Source organism: Penicillium soppii (assembly GCF_028829465.1).
Source record: "Penicillium soppii strain IBT 18220 chromosome Unknown utg000006l, whole genome shotgun sequence".
In the NCBI taxonomy this organism is placed as follows: domain Eukaryota; kingdom Fungi; phylum Ascomycota; class Eurotiomycetes; order Eurotiales; family Aspergillaceae; genus Penicillium; species Penicillium soppii.
Window position 1 is genome coordinate 800,274 of NW_026643236.1, and position 21,950 is coordinate 822,223.

Genomic DNA, 21,950 nt, shown 5'->3' on the forward strand with positions numbered 1-21,950 from the left:
ATGTAGAGTTGAGGTAGAAAGAAATATAATGGGGTCGGGTTTAACCCGATATGGGAGAAACCATGCACGACCCCCCTGTCCAGAGGTGTTTAGAGGTCGCCTCAAGACAATTGCGACCCTTTTCCAAAAAACCATGCTCGGAGTGTTCAGGGGAAGGTTGTGTTGCCGGAGTAGCCGCAACGGCGACAGGCTCTGGGTTTGAAATTTGTTCGGTGACTTGATTTTGTGGCTCGGCGGCTTGTCTGGACTTGAGCACAGGAAGTTCGGCGTTCTTCATATCATCCATTTCTTCTTCATCGTCGGTGTCTTCGAAGTCGAATGAACTGATCCGGGATTTCATATCATTTTCAGTCCAAGTGACAGAGCCACAGTGTAGGCGGAAGTGTGCTACGCAGCGGCGAAGGTCTGGATCTGGGGCGGTGGCTTCACGGGCGAGCTTCTCTTTTGAGAGATGTGTGAGCTTATAAGGGAGAGCATTGCGGTTTGCCATTGGGGGCCAGCGTTTATTTTGAACAATTGGCACGGAGGCAGTTGGCTTCGGTGTCTTGGGAGTTTTTTGGGAGGCGTTCATATTTAAAAGACCATGTAGTTTTTATAATGGAAATTGAGATGAGATGGGGTTAGATGGGTTGAGAATGGTTGAGTTTAGAGAATAAATTTAGTGGGAGAGAGATTCCAGAAATAAAGTAAAGGAAAGGTATGGAAAAGGTGGGAATTGGTAGCGAGTTCTTATACCCTTTTTTTTTTCTCTCACGATACTTAGTACGCAGTGAGTACTTCTCAGTAATCGTAGTAGTACTAAGAATACTAAGGGAAAAAAACAAGAATGGGGAACCTGGTCCAAGCGTCTCCTCGGCCGTGTCACCAGATCACGAAACCGGTTCCAGACTCTTTTGGCCTTGGACTCTGATGTGTCATCCCTTTTATTAACTTGGAATGGTCAGTTCTCACTTTCTTACTTTCTTATGATTCATCATTCAAATGCTATACCTCGAGGTCAGACAATAAAACAAATACTCATTATTAATATTCCGTCTGATATAAACTACTCCTACAAAGATGGCCGTTAGTTGGTGCAAGAAAAAATAATTCCTCGGTGTGCGTAGCGGCTAATAGGACCCTCAGAGTGGATAGAATAGGCCCCAGTTTTCTTGATCATTTGATGCTTCGAAAATTTTTCGGTGGGGACCCTCCTGCGGAGCTTATCTTGCTCTATTCGCCCTGAGGATCCCTCACAGAAGAAGAAGAAGAAGAAGAAAATAGAACCGTTGCACGGGGAAACTCACGATCCCCACGGATTACTTTCCTTGGAAGTCCGAACCCCCTCATTCCTTCTTTGACAACGTTTTCAGCCACGAATAATACTACCAACAACTTTTAATATTGATTGTTTTCTTCTTCTGTTTTCAGTTTGTTGCTCTTCTTCTTGTTTGAATGCAAACTAAATATAATCGAAATTCTTTCTAGTGACTCTAGATCCCTATTCAAGGACATTTGTAGGTATTAAATCACTGTTCACTTAGCAAGCCCTAAACTCCCGAGGTTAAGGGCCAACCCCCGGCGCTTCTGATTCAATCTTGCCAAATTACTTCGCTGCACCTATATGAGTTCCACTGCATTATTAAGTGCCCCGAACCCCCCGACCCCCAATCCGTGCCCCGTGGGCATACCATATTGTTCAATAATATTATAATAATGTGCTGGACAAAAGATATCCGCACACCGACAAATCCACCTGCATTCCATGCTGGGCGTTCCACTCAGGAATATGCCCCTCCTGACGATCTTGGGGTGCGCCAGGTGTCCATCCGCCGAAGACCTCTAACCCCTAATCGTCTGATTATTTTATCCACCCGTGCAACACTGGCTAAGCACGCTCCAGACCCGTAGGTAGACCCCCTCTGTAAACCTAGACCAAGGACTTCCGCGGAAGCCAACCAAACATGTTGAAAGGTGGCGCTCGAGAATGGAGTGCTTTTAGTTACTCCGCCATGAATCCTTGGCCTCTACATATGTTAAGGCATTTGTGGAAAATTATCCTGCCGATACTTCCGTTTTCCATGAGAGATCTGCTCAGATCATCCTAAATTAATTAGGGAGCTAAGCATCAACAAAAAAAAACGCAGCTACAGTCGGAGTTCTCTCCGAGTTACGATAGAATTTCGCCGAAGCCCATGTGCAAGCCAAAAAAAATTTGGTCACAACAAACTTGCAAATAAGCAAGCGGCAACGGTTGGTGAGTGAAACAGAAGCAAAGATGGCCAGATCTTCTGCGGCTATGGACTCCACAGTTTCCAACGAGATGGTCGAAGCGATTGCAGCCACCAAGCCCAAGAATGAAGTCTAGAATCTCCTTTAAAGGGCTGGACACTTGAAAAGCAGGTTCTATGTGCACTAGCACACGTTGGCGGGGCCCACAATTGCTTTTAGCTCCTCGAACTAGTTCGCACGCACGCTATGGATTTAGGAATTGCCAAGCAGGGAATTCACCGATGCATCTTCGATATCAACTGTTTTGCTTGCGCGGCGGACAACATTCAACATACAGTGTCGCAACTGCAGATTTTTGTATATTAAAAAAATTTTGTATGTGACAACACATTGTCTATGGACACGCGCTCTAAGCGCAAACCCGACAACTGTCCGCAAGCGTTCGCCTCGAACACGAGCATGTGCGGTCGCCCATGTGACATTGCGAACACGATCGTGAACTCCTAACATTGTACTCGACTTGATTCCAGAATGACTATCGACGAGGCGGAGACTGGGCGTGCGACTCCTGGCGAAATTATTGACTCTCCGCAGCAACTAAATTTCTACGATTCCACTCTTCTTGTTCAGACATGCCTGGCGCCCCATCCCTCGATGACCTTTCACTCGATGTCCGAGAGGATCGAGCCTCTTTAATTAGTCTATCAATTATGGTGGGGCTACTGACTAGCCTATCGTACAATTACTACCAATCCCAACCAGCTGAACCCATTTGCCTCAGTTCACAGTGCTTCCTAGCACCGGATAAGATTTCCATCTTGGAGCCCCATATGTGAACAAGCCAACCGTTATACTAATGCAAATCACGATTGAGATCAGCTGAAACGACCCATCTGCTTGGGCCCAAGACATTATGCGGGAATTAGGTGCCCACCACCCTACTACAAATACGGAATCTAACCTTGAAGAAACTAATCAAATCTTGCAATCCACGATTCCCTGGATAAGTGTAACGAGCTTGTTTGCATGATCACAATTATATTGTAGTCGATGTAGCATTCTAAATTATACTTTTACCTTACCATGGTTCGGGTCCGGGTCAATCGTCCCGCTGGCCACTCTATGCTGACTCTCTTTAAGTAACAATAGGTTAGAACCGCTAATTTGGAAGTGTTTAAACAGGAAACAATGGCGAATCCAGTATCTTGCACAGCAGCTTTTATCTACTGCCATGGCTTTTCATGATTTAAGGCTTTAATCTTACCCTTGAGTATTTTAATTTGGAGCTCATCCACTTTGCCTAAAAGTATATATATAAAAACATATCAAATGTTACATTTTAAAACTCGATTGTCCCTATAATCTGACCACTATGCAACCCCCCGAGAGCACAGTATCCGGCTGATAGCTTGAGCGACATCCCATTCTATATTCTACACCAGCGTAGCGCATTATTGTTTCTGTTCAAATCATGAGTAACTTAAGCTTTCCTGAAAGCTCGAAGGTGGAAGAGTATGTGTGTTCTCATTGGACGTTATTAAAGCGTGCGTGGCAGAGTTGAAAGGAATATCATATAGTCCCTATATGGTGATTCACGCACTATGAAAGTACGTGCCAAGGAACCGAAGGAAGTTGCCTGCAGATATCAACCTAGCCTAGAGCGGGATTTAAAGGGAGGGGTCAAGTAAAACTGCAGATCGAAATTATCCGAAACAGCGATCCATAAACAGTCTTGTTTTGCGCTTCAATCTCGTTCGATCTTGTTCGGGAGCGAGATTCATCTAAACGAGATGTAAACCCGCAACTGATCACTTTCTTTGGATTTTTCCTGTGCTATGCAGATCAAGCAAACGAATATCTTACGAACACCTTGTTCTCTTTGGTCTCATTTCCCTCTATCATTCAGGAAAAAATCGCATCCAACTAGATGATACCAATTCTCTATAAGCTAGCGCTATCCAACAACTGCCCATATGGTATGGATGTTTCTCTGTAGACACAGAAAATCCCATTTGTTGGCTTTGCACCGTAAGCTACATATTTTATTACCCTGGATAAGCAATAGGGAACGATTCTACACGTCTGGCGATAATTACTGTAAAACACCGAATGGCTCGTTTCAAGTCTTTCCCAGTTAAAGAATTGTATACCCTGCTAATTTTACTCGAATTCGAGGTCATGGGTTCTCTGTCCTGTTTGCAACGCATGTTGGCTGCCGACTGATTCTGCGGCCTGAAACATTCCTGGCTGGCGCTAATGCACGTACGCGACCGGGCTTTGAACTTGTTCATCAATGCCTCAACAGGCCCTCATCTCCGAGTATCGGAAATACATATGCAACTAAGATGGTTTTGAGGTTGACTAGAATATACACAGTATGCACGAGACTTTGGGCACCCGGAAGCAAGGTTCGTGCTTATCCCCAAACAAAGAATAAGGGTAGCCTCTCGGGGTTGGGGCTCGGGGCCGTTTCTACTACATCCAACGGAGAGAAAGCATACTACTGGGCAGGCAAACCCTTGCTCACCGGTATTTAAGAAAACCCCGCACCTGATCTGCATGCCATAGTCTACAGAATGAACCATTCGTCACAATACTTCCCAAGAACAGTTTCATGTCTCATATTTGGCTAAAAAAATAACAGGTTAATGCAAAGTAACAGGTAGAGCATATGTGCTTGGATGTGTTCCAGGTTTTGCGAAAGGCGCTTACTTTATGATCGATCAAACATTAGCAGACAGTCATTGTAGATGAAAATTTGTACAACGTGTGGCCGCAATGCACAACGCTCCGAGCAACCTGAAGTATGCTCATTATATAGATTAGGAAACAGCGAATCTTGTCTCTCCCGTTGCGTGTGACCCGTGACTACTGTAGCCACATGCTTCCAGGGCCTTGGTAAAACGTCTGCTTCTGTTTTCCTCGCAAGTCATGGATCGTGTATCTCCCGGAATTATCACTAGTAGGCAGAAAAGACCTGGGATAGGTTGAATAATGGGATGTGTGAACCTTCAACTCATCGGAAACTGGCGCTTCTTCGAGGACTAACACTCTTGGCTTTCCGACTACGTGGGACTTGCTGCTCTCCGGGGTAGTCTGTTTTGTCCGAGCGCCTGCTCAAAACCATATATGCTCGTCCATTTCGATGGTGTAGACTGGCTTGATGTTGATGTTGCATCAAAAGAGAAACATTTTGGCCTCTCGCCCAGATATGGAGTCAAAAAGAAATTGGTGGGACATATGATTGGATGTCGAATTTGACATTATTTCTTTGGAAGCTGACGAGTGATGTTTGAGCTTGACTTATGTATGTGTCAAGTAATCGCCCCCGCATGTGCCGAATATAGTCCTTTAGGAATGTAGGGATAGAAGTTGGGGGCTTCTGTATACATCAATCAAGGCTTGGATTTAAGCAAGAGGTGGTGTGGTGGTATAGCGATCTTCACCGTCGTTCGCGTGCTACATACCGAAGTATTTGTGGATGATATTACAGCAATATCCTCATGTGCAGCTATTGGTGGATGTTTCTGTCACTATACTAACAAGCTCACAGACTAAATATACAAGCAACCGATATAGCAAGTCACTCGGCGTGATTTGATGGCTCACAACTAAATGATAACCCGTCAGTTGAGGTATTAGTCGAGAGCATGTTGCATTCGGCCGTAGACCGATTAGGACTCTTAGCCAAAGTGCCCTAGGTTTGTGCTGCAAGGTCTCGATCAAGCATATACTGTAAAAAGCAAGTTCAGACCTCCTTAATGTGGGCTAGAAAAATAGTCGCCTTGTGCTCACTACATACGGCACAGTTGCGTCTTTTGTGTGACAAGAAAGACATGCCGGCACCAAGCGTGTAAAGCGGCAGCACTGCAAGGCCAGCTGCTGTGAGACCCGGGACAGCGTATATGATGCTTTGGGCTATTTCCATTTTAGATCCTGTACATTTGTTATGAGCTTCTGTTCGTAGTTCGACTGTCTCTACAGACGCTATTGTACAATCTAACTACACCTTACTCAATGTCATACAGCCGTCGGGGGCGGGTGAGGTACCCGCGCATATCAACGAATATTAATACCAATTTCGGCGATAGTATAGAGAGGCACAATATCACTAGGTCTTTATGAATTGGAATCATGCTGATTGGTACAATCCAACGTAAACTTGCTTTTGGTTGCGCATGGGCCGTTGATCGACTCCCTAGTTCCCGAGCAAATGACCCTCTTGGCTCCATCCATAGCGTCTTATGTCGGTCATCTGCTCTTCGTTGAGCAAATCACAGACATTAATCGGGCTTTGAATAATTCCTAGCCCGAAAAGGCACTGATCCCGCGACACGAGGCCGCTGCATATTGCAACTATGACCACTCCAACCCCCATTATAAAACCCAGAATATAGTGAGCTCGCGTTTCATTCAATGCTTCTCAATATAAGACAATCAATACACGGACGATACCAATACCTCAACTGTGAATTCTCTCGTGATTGGTCCTGTTGCGGAAGGTCTTAAGAACTACGAATTTGAAAATTCAAAGGGCTTTGTACTTCTCTTGTGCTACCGTTACACTATTTTTAAAATAAATAAAAATTAAATTCTCTCTTCTTATTCCCTCCCTCCTGCATACGCGACATCCTTTGTTGCCCAAAAGACGTAGGGTCCTTCTCCATGTTGCTCAACCTGTATCGAGGATTCGATCGCTGTACCACCTCGGAAAATCAATTTTTCTGGAATTTGTTAGAACCGAACAAGTCAAAAGAGAAGAAAAATATCATTCTCCTGATTTAAGGCTACAAGTCGGGTTCCACGGATCTCATTTTGCCTCCTGTCGACCGTTGCCGTATACTGGCGCCGTACGCGCAACGCCCAGAAGATCACAAAAGCATTACCCTTCCCCACCCCCTCGGCCATTCAGATCTATTCCGCTCATTGAGGACGATAATTCTTAGGGACATATTGCCCGGAAAGAAAATACTAATTTCCAACACCCACTCCAATATTAGTTGTCCGGATTCTGTGTTTATCTTTTGCTCTTTTTGGGACTCTCGATGACAAGACAAATCAGTTTAGCCTCTTCAGAGCACGGGGCATCTACCTGCAGGCTTTGGATCCGTGTTGGTCTGATTCGGCGCCACTTTCTTTGCAATATAGATTGTGAGTATTGTTTCCTCGTTGTTTTCTGCTCGTGACCAATCACGAGATGACTATTATCATTCTTGCTTTGATCCCTTGCCCCTTGCTATACTTCTGTTCTCCCCGGTATGAAACAAGATCAGATTGTGCAAGATTAGTTATCTCTTAAGTTAATACTTCTTGTTGTTTGTTCCCAGCCCTCGTGGCGGTGTACGCAACCTGAATTATCAGGCGCTACTACTCACCGCCTCGATTCCTTTCCCCTCTCAAACCCAAGTTCATCCGATTCTCCAAGGCCCCAAGCTCCCTGGCGACTGGACCTAATCCGATCTACTATAGAGGCCCAAAAGTCCTGCATGAGCATCTCCCGCTCTCTTGCGCCACTTTGACTTTTTCTCTATTCACAGTTTGGATATCTTGCGCGTTCGCTTGACGCGCCATCTTGCGACGGGCGCTCATCCGTCCGACTTGTGATCCGCTATGTATGGCACGTCTCATTCCTTATCCACAATGAATGGTATGGGGGATATTGTCGATGGCTCGGGAACCATCGACCCTGCGAACTTGAGTAACTCCGGTATGTATCGTCCCTTCGATTCTTCTGCTGCCTGTGCCTTTGTTGTCCCTCGATCCAATTTCTCGTTTCATCCTTAATCGCAAATTGTTGCTCGTACGCGTTTCGGTCTCTATGGGCGGACCACTTGCTTAACTCAATTTCATATCTCAGCTCATCGCCTCCTTTCTTTGTACATTCCTTCCCCATCGCTGCTTTCAAACTGATACCCCTCCTAGTCGCTCTTACCCTGCCCGCACCTTCCCATTCAATAGCAAGCCCCCGTGGTGTCAAGCGTAGTCGCACACCAGAGCACAGTGGGAATGGACGCGCCGAACGGGATCAGGATGATGGTACGTGTGCAGCGGTGGGGGTATTTCCAATATGTTTTGTCCAGAGTCACACGATTTTCCCAAAAGCACTTTTATACCTTGTTTAGTCGCAATTTTCTTGTTCTTTCGGCTCGGCGCTAACATTCTTTTCTTTGCTATATAGAGGAACAATCCCGTCGCAAGCGTGGTCGTCCCCCAAAGACGCCACGAGCAAGCTCCAATGAACAGGCAATCGCAAATACTTCTATCCAGACTCCACAAATGCAAGCACGCCCGCTACCTCAATCTACCGCCGGGTCGCCACCTCTTGCATCGCCGGATAGTAGGGTGACACCAACAAAATCACTTATCAAGGCACTCCCTACTGTCAGGGACCATACGTCAGACCAACTGAATCCAGAGGGTGATGAGTACATACCGAAGGAGTTCGACGAGGCAGGAGAAACCAAGGTAGATCCTATGGGATACCTGCAGGGTAGCCGTGAATACAAATGCCGAACATTCCGCGTTCCACTTAGGGGCACCAAGCTATTCATGCTTGCGACTGAATGTGCAAGGGTGTTGAATTATCGAGACTCATATCTTCTGTTCAACAAAAATCGTTCATTGCATAAGATCATCGCCTCCCAGATTGAGAAGGACGACCTTATCCAACAAGATATCTTGCCGTATTCCTACCGGTCCCGTCAAATCGCCATCGTTTCTGCCAGGTCCATGTTTCGACAGTTCGGGAGCCGGGTCATTGTCAATGGCCGTAGAGTTCGGGATGACTACTGGGAGAGCAAAGCGAGGAAGCAGGGCTTTACGGAAGATGACCTAGCTGGAGAGAAACGCCCCGGGGCCGCCAAGGCTCGAGATGGTTTAAACTCGGAACCCGCCACAAATACGTTGCCTGCGCTTCCCCACAACGATGTTGTCTACAGCAATACCCTGGAACCGTTGCCTCCTGGTCTTTCACTGGATGTTGGTGACTCTATTTCCTTGGCCCCTCTCCCGATGATTCATATGGCGACAACAGATGATCCGCGACTGCGGGATTACGCTGTCATGCCTCGCACACGCCAAGAATTGACTGGGCAACCTTACCACGACCGCACGCAAACGAGTTCGGCAGCCGACCTTATCAATCAAGCCCAGCACACGGCAGATTTCAACAAAGTACTCAGCAGTCAACGAAGCTTTCGTCAAAAAGGTCTAGACGAATTTTACTCTAAGCCACGCGAGCCTCCGGTTTCAGAGGCTCAGTCTAGCACCGCCCTTGAAACAGGGTTATCTGTGTCGCAACCTGTCCAGGTATCTCAAGTTCCCCAGGCGGGCATGCCAAATCAAGTCCATCCCCAGCAACATATGCTCCCTCAGCAGGTTCCCTTGCAGACTGGTCCAAGTATGGTTGGGCAACAAAACTATTCTCAGCAACATCATACTCAGTCCGTCGGGCAGTCTCCCCTCAGAATGCCACCAAACATGCAACCCGGCCTCATGCAACAGCGATCTAACCCGTCTATGGCTGGGGGTATGCCCCAAGCTCCTTCATATGGATATCCCGCCCAGCAGCAGCAACAGATGTGGGGGCAGCCGCCGCCACAGCCACAGCAGTCTCCTTTGCCGTCTTCGGGTCACCAAAGTGTCGGAATGCCTCAGTATGGTCAACAAATGTCTGCAGCCCCACAACAAAGTCCATCACCTATTGGTCATCACCCACAACAGCAGCAACAGCATCACCACCAGTCTCCTCGCAACCAACAACGTCAGTCAATACCGCAGATGCCACAACAGTTCGCTCAGATGCAGCATCCCCAAGCGGCGTCACCTCAAGGCATACAGGGCATGGGATATCCGGGAGGCGCACCAGCCGGCTATCCGGGCATGGCACGAGCCATGTATCCACCGAACCAGGCTCCGAGTGGTCAGCAATTCATGACTGGAAACCCCCAACAGGCGGGACTTGCAATGGGCATGAGCGGCAATGGTATGCCTGGGTGGCCCTCTGGCCCTGGCGGACAGATGCAGCCTGGACAACCTCAGCCGGGTCAGTCTGGCAGTCCGTTGGGCGGTTGGAACTACTAGATCGGGGTTGGCGTTGCCTGGATTGGACTTTGCGCGAGTCTTCGCCTCATTTACTCATTTTCTCCTTTTCTCGTCTCTGGCTTTACCCGTTTTCTGATGTTCCAATGTGCCATTGCATTCTTCGCTGCATTCCATGGTGAAGGATCTTCGGTTAATGTTAATCTGGGCCAACCTTCCTATACCCTTTGTTGAGTTGTACTTGGTCCAGGTACCTACTTATTTCCTGGTGTGCCTTTATCGGCGTTGTTTCCTATTTAATTGTTCTTACCTGGCGTTGATGCTATTACTTTGGACAGAGTGTTACTGGATTATGAGTATGTACGTGTTTTTGTTTCCCATACATGGTCGATAGAGGGCGAATCGCCGTGGAGTCTAGCTGTCTAGTTTTCTCTTACCCTGGCCAAGATGTCTGATAATCTATCGACTGTCCAAAGAAGGCTGTGTTCCTTGTTCACTTGCATCCCCTTCTGTACCGTGTATTCGAGTCTATTCCTGTTTTTCTACTATGTTATTCTTGCCCATGTATTATCGTCTTATCTAAGACCTGATATTAGTCGCCCGGGTGATTTATCTGATCTTCGCTCCTTGGGCAATCTATCCACACTGGATCATCACAGAAAGAAACGAGGCTCCTTTCTATCTGGTCCGCTGCTGCCGTTTGTCTATACATCCATTACGGATCAATTCATTTTGCATCCAGTTGGTGTTGCTGCTCTTTAGGTTTTCTTTCCACTGTCGGTGTCTCTTTTGCTCCAGACTGACGATGCATGGCACCTTGTTATCTTTTTTCTTATTAAAGTAGATGGTCAATGGCGTTGTTTATACACAATATACGCTTAATGTACTGGCTTTTGAATTTTCGTATACCTAGAACTTGATTCATGTTCTTTGATCGGTTCACTCGATTCGAGGGAAAAAAATAACTACTGACAGTTGAGGGACGGTGCTTTGATGGTCGTCGGCTGACGGAAAAAAAGGAAAAAAGCAAAAAAGAAACGTCCCCGGGAAGGCTTGAACTTCCAACCTCTCGATTAACAGTCGAACGCGCTAACCAATTGCGCCACGGAGACGTGATTTGATGAAAGGAGCAAAGATATAGTGAGCTAATAAGGGTAATCTTTTCTGGGCGCTCAAATGATAAATGTTTCTTAACTGAACTAATCCCAACTGACTATCTAGAACAAGTCCACTCAAATAATCTGGTTTGTAGTGGTAGCTCATTCGCTAATTTGGTTAGCCGTTCTTGATTCACTCCACTTAAAACTAGACCGCCTTAATTGACCTGGAAGTTCTTGGTCTGAGTGTGTGCAATGCATGGATGTAGATATATATGGTTACAACTTTGCGACTCTTGCACCTACCGGGGTACCACTAGAAGCGTTTACCTGATAAACACAAGACCATGGCCTCACATCGTTGGAAGCTCCACAGAGTTCGTGCATCATGCATGAATACCAAATTCATATTCGGAATATGACGGAATCAGAAATAGACAAGAGGCCACATCATAATTAAAAAAAACCAAGAGCAATGCTAATACTCGCTACCGCCAACAGCTCCTGAGGTCTGTCGGGATCTTTTTGATCATTGGGCCGGCGTGGCAAAACTTCAACCAACTGAACCAGAAGCGTCATCAAAATCAAACACCAACCTCTATGGGACAGGCGAAATCGTGGGTTTATATGGACTGGCAACGAGGGATTGATGTATTGTATGGAAGCCTTAACATCCCCAAAGCTCCATTTTCTTCAGATAGCGTGTGATCTTGTAACCTTTTCGAGGGCAAAATGATTGGATATATATAATTTATGACCCCCATGCCTGCACTTGCACGCACGGGTTTGAATCTACACCACACATACCACAATGAATAGATGAAATTTATGTTTGAACTGCAGCTCGAAAGAAACAATACCCTACCCTCATCACTCACATTGGAAAATGAGATTACCTGCCATCGTCTCGATCCTTGGCTACACCTTGTTCTTGATGAGATTTCAAAATCGCTCTCAATTATCTACCCCGAACAAAGGAGATCCACGTCAATATGTATATATGGCGTCTACTGCAGCAAAGTCTTCAAGCAATGCCCATGACCATACTCCTGATTACTCTATAATCTTTGAACTGATACAGTAGTGCATCAACCATGGATGGACTTGAAAATGGCATTATCACACTCGCAATAAAACAATTATCAATATTGCCTAGTTTCATGGTTCAGCTCAATAGAAATCAAGAGCTCATATATTTGAAACGTATGAACGCCTCTGAGCAGTCGAAATGTATTAACACCAAACTCGAATTTCTACATTCATTTAACTCCTTTTAGTTACTATGTCACTAATCAGAAGCACCATATATCAGCAACCAATTAGCTTCCAGTTTCCATTGGCTTCTTAGCATCATTGGTCTAGTGGTAGAATTCGTCGTTGCCATCGACGAGGCCCGTGTTCGATTCACGGATGATGCACAATTCTTTTTGCTTTTGCTTAGTCCAAATAATTTTTTTGTTAATATATTCGAATTATCTTTGGTGAATGTTTCCTTAGTTGTGAGATAAGAAGTAAGTAGTGGTGAAGCGAATGTATACGATTGCAGTTTTGCATTTATGTCAGTAAAAATTCGGTAAATAACCCGAAACACAATCAAGTATCCTAGTGTGGAATTTGATTCCATTAATCACAGTCAGCGAAGACTTAGGAGTAAATCAATTTTGTTTGATAATTGCAAAAAAGCAAAAAAAGCAAAAAAGAAACGTCCCCGGGAAGGCTTGAACTTCCAACCTCTCGATTAACAGTCGAACGCGCTAACCAATTGCGCCACGGAGACGTATTTGTTGAATAACGTCGAATTGTTTTGCAATACAAGCCAGAGAGTATGAGACGGAAAGTCTAAAGGGCTCAATTCGTGTTCGGATTACAACCGATCATGCCCATGAGAAGCAAACACGGAAAGGAACCAAGAATCGCATATGCAACTTCTTTGGCCCTACAGTATATCCCGTTTGACCTAAGATTTAAGTAACTACCACAAAGGTATTGATAAGATCCAGATCAGAGGGCTTCCCCGGAGATATCTGCTACTTGCGTATGGAGTATACAAATAATGAAACACATGCCTTTCCAAGGAACAAGAGTGCAATGAGACACATTTTTGCAAGCGATCGACCATCAAGTAGGCTAAGGAACTTGACACCGTTGTTCATACTCTTATTGTCGCGATGATATAAACCTAGCTCACAAAGACATATTGAAAATATGTAAGGATATCATACGGAGAAATGGATAAGGCAGAAAAAGAAAGAGAGCTTTCAAGGAAAAATTTACTTATACAATTAACCATTACATCCACAACAAGACAAGAAAGAGAGGAAAGAAACACCCAAGGTCAATAAGCCCCCAAGTCGACATTGAAATCGAATCGTGAGTCTCAACAAAGGGCAAGATCCATAGTGGATCCACTACCAAAAAGCCCGAACGCCTCAAAACAGCCGTCATACCAGAAATCGCCACTTATGAAACCCTCACTCGTAAGTATTCCTCACAGTGCAAGAAAACAGAAAGAAAAAGAAAAAACAACAAATAACTAAGAGGAAACAACCCATGAGTAGGTAAGTCCTCGAAAACAAGCCAAGACATTCGGAAAAGTAGTCAAGAGAGAAGGAAAGAATAGAAAGAAAAAAACATCACATGGGACTTCTTTTCTTGTAAATCGCTTGTAATGCAATGAAGATGAAGATGGAAACAGCATCTACATGAACGTCAAATGCCGCTGTACCCAGGTAGACTGTGAAAAGGGGCATAGTCCTAGCGTCTTACGGGTATCATTCACCATTCTCCTCACCTTCCCGAGAGCAGTCCAGTCAGGGTCATTGCGAGTCAAAAGAGGAGCTGGCAAGAAGGCATATGCGTGGCCACTGAGATGAGAACTGACACCCGACCTCGCATAGCCACATTGCGTAGTCGCAAAGAACTCGATCTTGGGAAAATAATTGAGACACAGGTCAAAAAGGTCTGCCCAGGTGCCAGTCATCAGTAGAACATGTTCCAGCTCGATGCGACGCAGTGTGGCACAAGCACACATAAGAACGTCCCGGAGGGACTCAAAGGTGATACTCACACCCACGAGTCTGAAACACGTCATTTGGTTCAAGTTGTGGGACTCCAAGCTGCTTAACTCCAAAGGAGCGCGGGTCTCCACGCTGAGAATCTTAAGCTGCCTAGTGGAACTGATGACAGTGATGAGATATCCACAGAATGCTTGTAATGGGAATTTAGTTTTGACCAGCGAGCGAGGTCGTTTCATGTCCCGGTGGCCGTCACGCCCAGAGTCATCGTTGACGACAAGATGCAGTTCTTGGAGTTGCGCGAGAATGCTTCGAAAGTCCATGGCATAGCTCTCGGACACAAAGAAGCGCCCAAATTCTGCTGTGACAGGCAAGGTCAAATAGAGAGATCTCAGCCTCGGTAGAGAAACATAGCGCAAGGCATGCACGAGAGAGTTTGTTAGATTGGAGAGAAGTGTCACCGTTATTTGATCCTCGGGAGAAAATGGAGCGATCAGGGTAGGCGATTGTAGCCGCAAGGTTCGGAGGTTCGAGAAACGACTAATAAGCACTGAGAGAGCTCCTGTTGACAGATCTGTGATGTATTGCTCATAATCCAATCCATTTTGCCAAGGTCCTATTATGCCAACGTGCAGGTCATGTACGCAGGAGGCGAATCGGCTTTCGGAAATCTTGAAAACAGCTTCTAGAGGTCGACCGGCAACTAGGCCAACCATCGCAGAGACGTGCGAAAATAGGCGTCGAGATAGAATATGGCTCCATTCTCGGTTCACAAGTCTGAGGGTTGACATTACTTCCTTCGCCCTAGGACCTTGATAGATAGCTCCAGAAGGAACGTTCCATTCCTCTCCCATATCAGTGGCCAGAACAGCACGGAATATCTAATGTAAAGATTAGCAAGATAGCCTTAAGTAATACCAAGCATGACTGATAGATTTCGTACCATGTCCCACAGTTCATATGGAAGTTTTGGAGACAATTTGTCAACAGAAGCCTTGCCCAAACTTCCTGCATGAGTTGCACGTGAAGACTTTTTAGCAAAAACATGCCTCTTAGGTCTGTTCAGAGCTTGTGGTAGGGGCGAAGGACTTGTGCGAGGAGATGGACTGCCAATCAAAGAAGGACTACCAGTCATCGAACGGCTTCGAAGTGAGGGAGTGGCATCGAACACAGAGCCCGGCGAGGAAGTGTCTAAGAAATGGTCACTTAGAGTGCGCTTGGTGGGTGTACTGTTCAAGTTCATGGACGACAGCTTTTCTGATGGCGAGCTATGTTGCGGGCCATTTCGCTGAGATGAATCCATCGCTGTAAGATTGCTTCGACAGATCCAGAGAAGAAGAATGATAAATCGCGATTGAGACGAGTGAGTTTACAATAGTAATGTGCAAGCAACGCGTAAATTAACGAAAAAGGGCTAAGAAATGATAAAAGTGAGAACGAATGGGGTCGCGAACGGAGAAACAGATAGGTGAAGACGTAAACAGGTAAACAGGTAAACAATGAGGGTTTATGACATTTAGCTATCGATAAACTCCAGGGCTGACAACTATGCTCACCTGGGCAGGCGGCATCCAGGACATAGTCAGGACTATCACGTGGAGGCAAAGACCTGATCTTGGAAGGCGGGACACAAACAGACCTCGGGAATACATCTGTATGTATTACGATGATATCGGCATTTCAGCAGGAAAGAGCCAGACCCCGTGAGTACGGCATGTACTATATTTTCCAATTGGTGCATATAGAACACTTTTATGTCTTGCGTTGGATAAATCGTCTTGATAAAAGGACTGGACGTACAATGCCCGTACATTTTCCGAGGTCTGCTGGTTTCGGTAAGTCGATGATCAAGCCCTGGAAAGGAAGACATACCTCGAGTAGAGCCTAAGAATTAAAGGAAAAGAAACGAAAGAAATAGCCCTGTACTTAATATGGGACAGCTCCCCAATGGCCCAAGAAACCGCAGGATCAACAAAGCCACCACATTAACATTTTAATAGCGTAGATCCAGTGCGCACTAGTTGGTTTACCTTGACCCAGGGGGTACTTAATCTCATGTTTCTCCGTGAATTCAAGAAGTGTGATCACTTCAAGACTAAAGATATTTCTTGAGGTAGAGGTAGTGTATTGCTTTCGACTGTTTGCATGTGTATGCATGACATACATATTATCTTTGATACAAGCAGCCTCCATTCAGAAATCGATAATATTTGCCACTTATCACAAGCGGGTCTCCGTGGCGCAATTGGTTAGCGCGTTCGACTGTTAATCGAGAGGTTGGAAGTTCAAGCCTTCCCGGGGACGTTTCTTTTTGTTTTTTTTTTTTTACAATTATCAAACCATCAATTGACATCAACAATTAATCCACAAAATGTAGCTAGTTTTAAAGGTGGAATGAATTCCACCCAAAATTTTTGAATTGAGTTCTGCGTTAATTCTATTAATATTCTATCTACGTACATGCAAATTTGCATTTGTACAGCCTGTGTCTAGACAGTTAATCGGAAGGTTCCAAGGTTGGAATCGAGCCTTCTCCGGGACGTTCTTTTTGTTGTTATTGATGTGATTACATCAGTCATCCGAATGATGACGATGTGGTGCAGCAAAGGGAAGTTGAAGGGTGGTTGTGAATGATATACTGAAAAGTATTTCGTTGCGACAATATTAGGCGGTAGTCATCCGGTATAAGTGCAAACGTCGATGGGTATATATATATATACGACGTGCTGGGTCATTCAACTATTGCTTTTCAACAATACCTATGTACGTGATGGATTGGGAGAATGGGATTGTTATATAGATTGAGATGCTCATGAAATGAACTATGAGTCTCAGAATCAAAACTATTGCAATCACTTTCACTCAATGGACTCAAAAGGGGTACCTTTGCAAGCATGACCTGCTTTGTATTGTTTTAGTACTTTTCTATACCCTAGCTGATACCTAGGATATCATCATAATCTAACACTGAGACTGATTTTTCTAGCCACGTCAGTCTAAAGCTAAAAACCCGTAGCTAAAGCCGTAGTAACCGGCACCGCACTGGAAGGGCAAACACAAGCCGAAATCGAAGAAACCGGGGGCTCCGTACAGTGCGGGCTAACCGTCCAAGCAACAGAAGTAGTAGCAGGCTTCTTCTCATCTGTTTTTTCCGCCTTAACCAAAACAGGAATAACAGCACCGGTACTCAAACTGAAAGTCCGGTGGCCTAACACTCTGAGGATCGACGAGATCTCACCAGAATGCGATGTAATCGATACAAATGACTTCTTCTTACTTGAAGAAGCAAAGAAAACCTGCCCCAAAGCTTTAGCACTGCGAACATCCTGCGCCCCGCTCGTCTCCGCAGTAACGCCATTCCATAGCTCATCCACTTCACTGAAGCCCTCTTCGATGGGCCAGGAAGGAAACATGGCGTGGATGTAGCTGCGGTTGTGACGGTGGTCGCAGGTGTGGATGCTGATGCCTTCGCGGAAGAGCTCTTTGATGGTTGGTACAAAGGCTGCGCTGCCTTTGGGGAGATCCAGGCCTGTGAAGGTTAGGTTGGCGGTTTGCAGGGTGCGCGTCAGTGGGCTGACGTAGTAATGATCTGGCGTGTGGATCCGTTGCTCGTTGATCTCTTTTTGCCAGAATGAGTTTGCTTTCAAGGCCTGGGAGACGCCGTTCGTTGTCAGCGAGGCGTCAGCCCAGGTGGCCGTGCTGTTGCCGTCTAGTTCGGCCCAGTAGCACTGGTTGATGTTAGCTTTGATATTAGGTACAATACTTCGGTGCTGAGGCTTTTCTTACATTCCAGGCTGGCGTGCCGTAGTAGGTCTCGGCGGCATTGTGCCATCCCTCGCCATGACGACCAAGGAATAAGACCTTGTACTCAATGTGCTTGGAGGTATCCTCGTTAAGCTTAGAGACCTGGTTGTAGAAACGCTCCCATTGAGTCAGAGACTTATGGCTCTTAAAATGCTTGTCTGCGGGGTATGTGCGGTTGATCAGGCCAAAATTTTCCGCCGTCTATGGAAATGTTAGTGACGCAATCAATGACGGGTGAAAAGACGCACTAATTGCAACAGGTCGCAGCTATTGAATCAAGAATTACTTACATAGTCGAAAGTGGAGGCATCAGTCGAGTCTTCATCTTGTAGAAAATAACCTGTAACAGCGGTATACTTGACAGTTGATGCTTGGGCAGCTGCCAGGCCCACAAGGACTGAGCCGAGGGTGGAGAGCTTCATTTGAAATTATTGAAAAGCGGAGATAAACGCGGGTTTCAATGTCAAGTTCTGAATCTTTCAGTTTGTCAATTTCGATAATCGGAGGTTTTAAGTTTTTTCTATTGTCGATCGACAGAGGAATGTTCCATTTGTTCCATTTTATACAAATCTCGTGGGCCCACGTGGCCAAAGATTACATAGTTCATTTTCCGCTTTCTCCGTTGCTTTTCCCCATTGCCATCCTATGGTTCAGCGCACGTGCAGCAGTTATAGGAACAGCATTCCAGGGGCGGGCTAAAAGGGAAAGGCCGAAAACGGCTTGTTGACTTAACGTCCCGAGGTCGGCAATCCACCAATGATTAGTGCGCACTAATGGTACTAGCTGATCGTCATTTCCTTTGATCTCGGAGATTTCAGTCGGGTAATTTCCATTTCTTGATTGTTTGAAATATATCCAAAATGCTCATGTGCAAAGTCCAAGTCCAAATCCCACACAAAGCCCGGTTCCAAAACCAACGGGCATAATAACGACCAAAAGATAAACGACGAAAGATCAAAAGTAGAAGGTAATAAGTCTCGAGTTCCACGGAGCTCGGCAGAAATTAAAAGCTCATATCAGACACCAAAATAATAAGAGTCCCAAACCCAATAACATGCAAGGAATGCTCCAAATCTGTAACCCCGGTGAGATCACCCCAAATAAACACACAAAATGAAAAGAAAGAGTATATAGGCATAAAATGACAGTGCTTCTCCGCACATGGAGGGTTGAATAGACAGTCCACCTTTGAAAGGTGGTAAAGAGGAGGACGAAGGGGAGGCGGTAAATTTTAGCGTAGTGAACTCGTTCCAGACCGATAACACCGAAAGTTGTTGCACATTTCTCATATATCCCTATCATTCACTCAAGAAGGGTAGTTGCTAGGCGTCGTGTTGTTTGCGAAAGTGTAGGCTTTCGGCTTTTGCATTGACGGCACGTGATGTCCTCCATAGCGGTGAGCATCATCTGGGAAATCTCGCATCATGAAGTCGGTTCGCTTCCTTTCTACAAGCTCAGCAGAGCCTGGCAACTCAGCGTCTTCGATCGAATAGATCAGAGATGGGGAGCCAGACACTGGCTCCATTCCAAAGGCTTGACCGGTGTGATCGGTGGTTGCGTCGTAGCCCATGGGCGAAACAGTACTTGAGTGAGGTACCTGGAGGCCCGCAGGGTACTCAGGCGAGGAAATGGAACCGGTGTCAGCCCAGCTGCGGGCCGTCATGGGAACTGAATCACACGTGACATATTCAGGGAAGGAAGAGACTTGAGCCGGAGCTGACATTGGCGGGGCGACATTCTGGTATGGGAAGGGGGAATAGATATCCAGAGGCGTGGTAGGAGGTGATGCGATGTTCACTTGCATAGGTTGGGAGGTGGGGAAGAAGTGTGTTGTGGAATGCGCTGACATGCAGTAGTTACTATCTGTGGGAGAGGCAGGCATAAAGTGCTGGAGATCTTGCGGAGTCAAGGGAGTCGGAGGAGCCAAGGTATTCGTCGAGACCGAGGGTCGTAGCATCTTCTCGGCCTTCTTAATGGACCCTGACTCAGCAAAGGTGAAGTTGAGAGGAGAGCGCTGAGCAGCGGAGGCTTTTCTGACTCCAGCGTATCGGGAATTGAGACTCTGAGCCGACTTGGATTGTCTCATCGAGTTGCCAGGCCCGGAGCTGGGCACACGAGCGGTTGGCGATAGCGAGGACATCGAAGTTGAGTTAGCCAACGAGCGATTTCCAGAAGTACCAATGGCAGCGGGGCGAGGACGCTTGCGTCGTGCCGCGAGATCAAGTTCTTTCCCGTTTTCCTTCCAAGAAGCCCCTTCGTTTCGATTGAGGGATTGAGACAGCCCAGGTTGGTCAGATGTGCAAATTCCAATGCCCTTCAAGGAAGTAGTCAGAGCATCAGAAGACTCCCGACGATGTAGAGAAATATTAGGGGCCTGCATAGACATGGGATATTGCATGTTGTTGTAAACAAAGTTGGAATCATGCACATGAGAAGAGAGTGTTTCCCTGTTCTGTGACCACTCTTCTGTGTGAGGTGGGAGATGACTCGAGTAGGTATCCCCGTTGTGCTGCACAGAGTGAGAAGAGGCGGGCATCTCTGCCATCGGTTGGTGGGTAGCGGAGTATGAGGCCTGCTCTGCAGTGCTGAACCCGACGTGCGCGTTGTGCTCGTCGGATCCCCACGAAGATGGATCTTCCTTAATATCAGACCAGCCTGAAAAGGAAGAGTTGATGTTAGAGAGATTTCCATTGTCATTGGTCGGAGTGGCAGTGGTGGGTGGGGGCATCGAGCCAGGAGAGACCGCCTCATCTTCTTCGGGGACGGTGTCATTCTTGCTTCGAGGGTTGATTCGGCGACCGAAACGATCCCGGGCAGCACAAGCAGCGTTGAGTGCCCTCTGTAATGACGCAAATGTAGCTTCTCGTGCCGACTCACTTTTCGTTTTGTGGTGCTTGGAGCGGCTGGATGTGGAATCTGATTTGGCGTGTCCACTGGTTGTAGAAGTAGGAGTTTGCTTGGGGGTAGCGGACTTCTCCGTTTCCTCCCTAGCGATAGATCCTTTTCGAGACTCGGACAACTGGTCTAATGTCTCTGATTTCCGCCGAGCAGCCTCCTCGGCTTCAGCCTTCGCCTTTGTCATCTTTTCAAATTCCTCCTGGCGTTTCTGTTGTTTGGCTTTGGCGCGGCGGTTTTGGAACCAATTCTATAAACTCAATTAGCTTTCGGTCGACAGAAATAGGATGACGCCTATTCGGTACTTACAGCGACGCGAGGCAGGCTCAAATTTGTCTGAGCCGCCAATTGACGCTTGACATTGCTGCTTGGTTTGGGGTGGGCCTGAAACTGGGCCTCCAGGGTTTCGACTTGTTCCTTGGTCAACCGAGGTCGCGACAGATTTTCTGTGTACTCGTCGTAATCCATAATCGGTTGGTGGTAGTAGTCAATCATTTCCATTGGCGGATGAGGATACATATAGCCATCAATGGGGTGCATCATTGGTGGAGGGACCATAGACGGATCATATGCCATGTGTTGGTCCATCGGAATGCCCTGGTGGTGACCCTGATAGTTCCATGAGGGGTGAATGTAACTCATGATGTGTGAAGAGTAGGAGGGTATAGGAGAGAGAAAGTCGAGGACCAAACAAATAAAAATGAGAATGTGGAACACTGCACGAGAAAAGTGGCAGCTTCGAGGTGGGAGGTCTATATCATTAAAGTCGAGGTGGTCAACCTATGATGGAGACGGGACCCTGTAAATGTAAAGAATGTGTACGGGTAGTCGGTGATTAAAGAAAAAGAAACGAGCAGTTGATAATAGCCGTGTTAAAGAGAGACTCGGG

The 21,950-nt window shown here is 46.3% G+C and overlaps 6 protein-coding genes across 6 annotated transcripts; 2 read left to right on the forward strand and 4 right to left on the reverse strand.

Annotated features, from left to right (window-relative positions):
• Nucleotides 1–40: 40 nt before the first annotated feature.
• N7529_007680 (uncharacterized protein) lies at nucleotides 41–571 on the reverse strand (the record flags this gene model as incomplete). Its single annotated transcript, XM_057243207.1, has 1 exon — nucleotides 41–571. One exon carries the CDS (start codon nucleotides 569–571, stop codon nucleotides 41–43), a length of 531 nt encoding a protein of 176 aa, XP_057094745.1.
• A 1,124-nt stretch (nucleotides 572–1,695) lies between these two features.
• N7529_007681 (uncharacterized protein) lies at nucleotides 1,696–1,890 on the forward strand (the record flags this gene model as incomplete). Its single annotated transcript, XM_057243208.1, has 1 exon — nucleotides 1,696–1,890. The coding sequence occupies one exon, from the start codon at nucleotides 1,696–1,698 to the stop codon at nucleotides 1,888–1,890; it is 195 nt and encodes a 64-aa protein (XP_057094746.1).
• A 5,931-nt stretch (nucleotides 1,891–7,821) lies between these two features.
• On the forward strand, nucleotides 7,822–10,293 carry N7529_007682 (putative nuclear localization protein; the record flags this gene model as incomplete). Its single annotated transcript, XM_057243209.1, has 3 exons — nucleotides 7,822–7,918; nucleotides 8,134–8,247; nucleotides 8,390–10,293. 3 exons carry the CDS (start codon nucleotides 7,822–7,824, stop codon nucleotides 10,291–10,293), a joined length of 2,115 nt encoding a protein of 704 aa, XP_057094747.1.
• Nucleotides 10,294–14,046: 3,753 nt separating this feature from the next.
• Nucleotides 14,047–15,665, reverse strand: N7529_007683 (uncharacterized protein; the record flags this gene model as incomplete). Its single annotated transcript, XM_057243210.1, has 2 exons — nucleotides 14,047–15,243; nucleotides 15,306–15,665. 2 exons carry the CDS (start codon nucleotides 15,663–15,665, stop codon nucleotides 14,047–14,049), a joined length of 1,557 nt encoding a protein of 518 aa, XP_057094748.1.
• A 1,699-nt stretch (nucleotides 15,666–17,364) lies between these two features.
• On the reverse strand, nucleotides 17,365–18,588 carry N7529_007684 (phosphoglycerate mutase family protein; the record flags this gene model as incomplete). The annotated part of the gene is made up of 3 exons (XM_057243211.1): nucleotides 17,365–18,090; nucleotides 18,149–18,367; nucleotides 18,457–18,588. The coding sequence occupies 3 exons, from the start codon at nucleotides 18,586–18,588 to the stop codon at nucleotides 17,365–17,367; spliced, it is 1,077 nt and encodes a 358-aa protein (XP_057094749.1).
• An 884-nt stretch (nucleotides 18,589–19,472) lies between these two features.
• N7529_007685 (homeobox domain-containing protein) lies at nucleotides 19,473–21,703 on the reverse strand (the record flags this gene model as incomplete). Its single annotated transcript, XM_057243212.1, has 2 exons — nucleotides 19,473–21,311; nucleotides 21,371–21,703. The coding sequence occupies 2 exons, from the start codon at nucleotides 21,701–21,703 to the stop codon at nucleotides 19,473–19,475; spliced, it is 2,172 nt and encodes a 723-aa protein (XP_057094750.1).
• Between the last annotated feature and the right edge of the window lie 247 nt (nucleotides 21,704–21,950).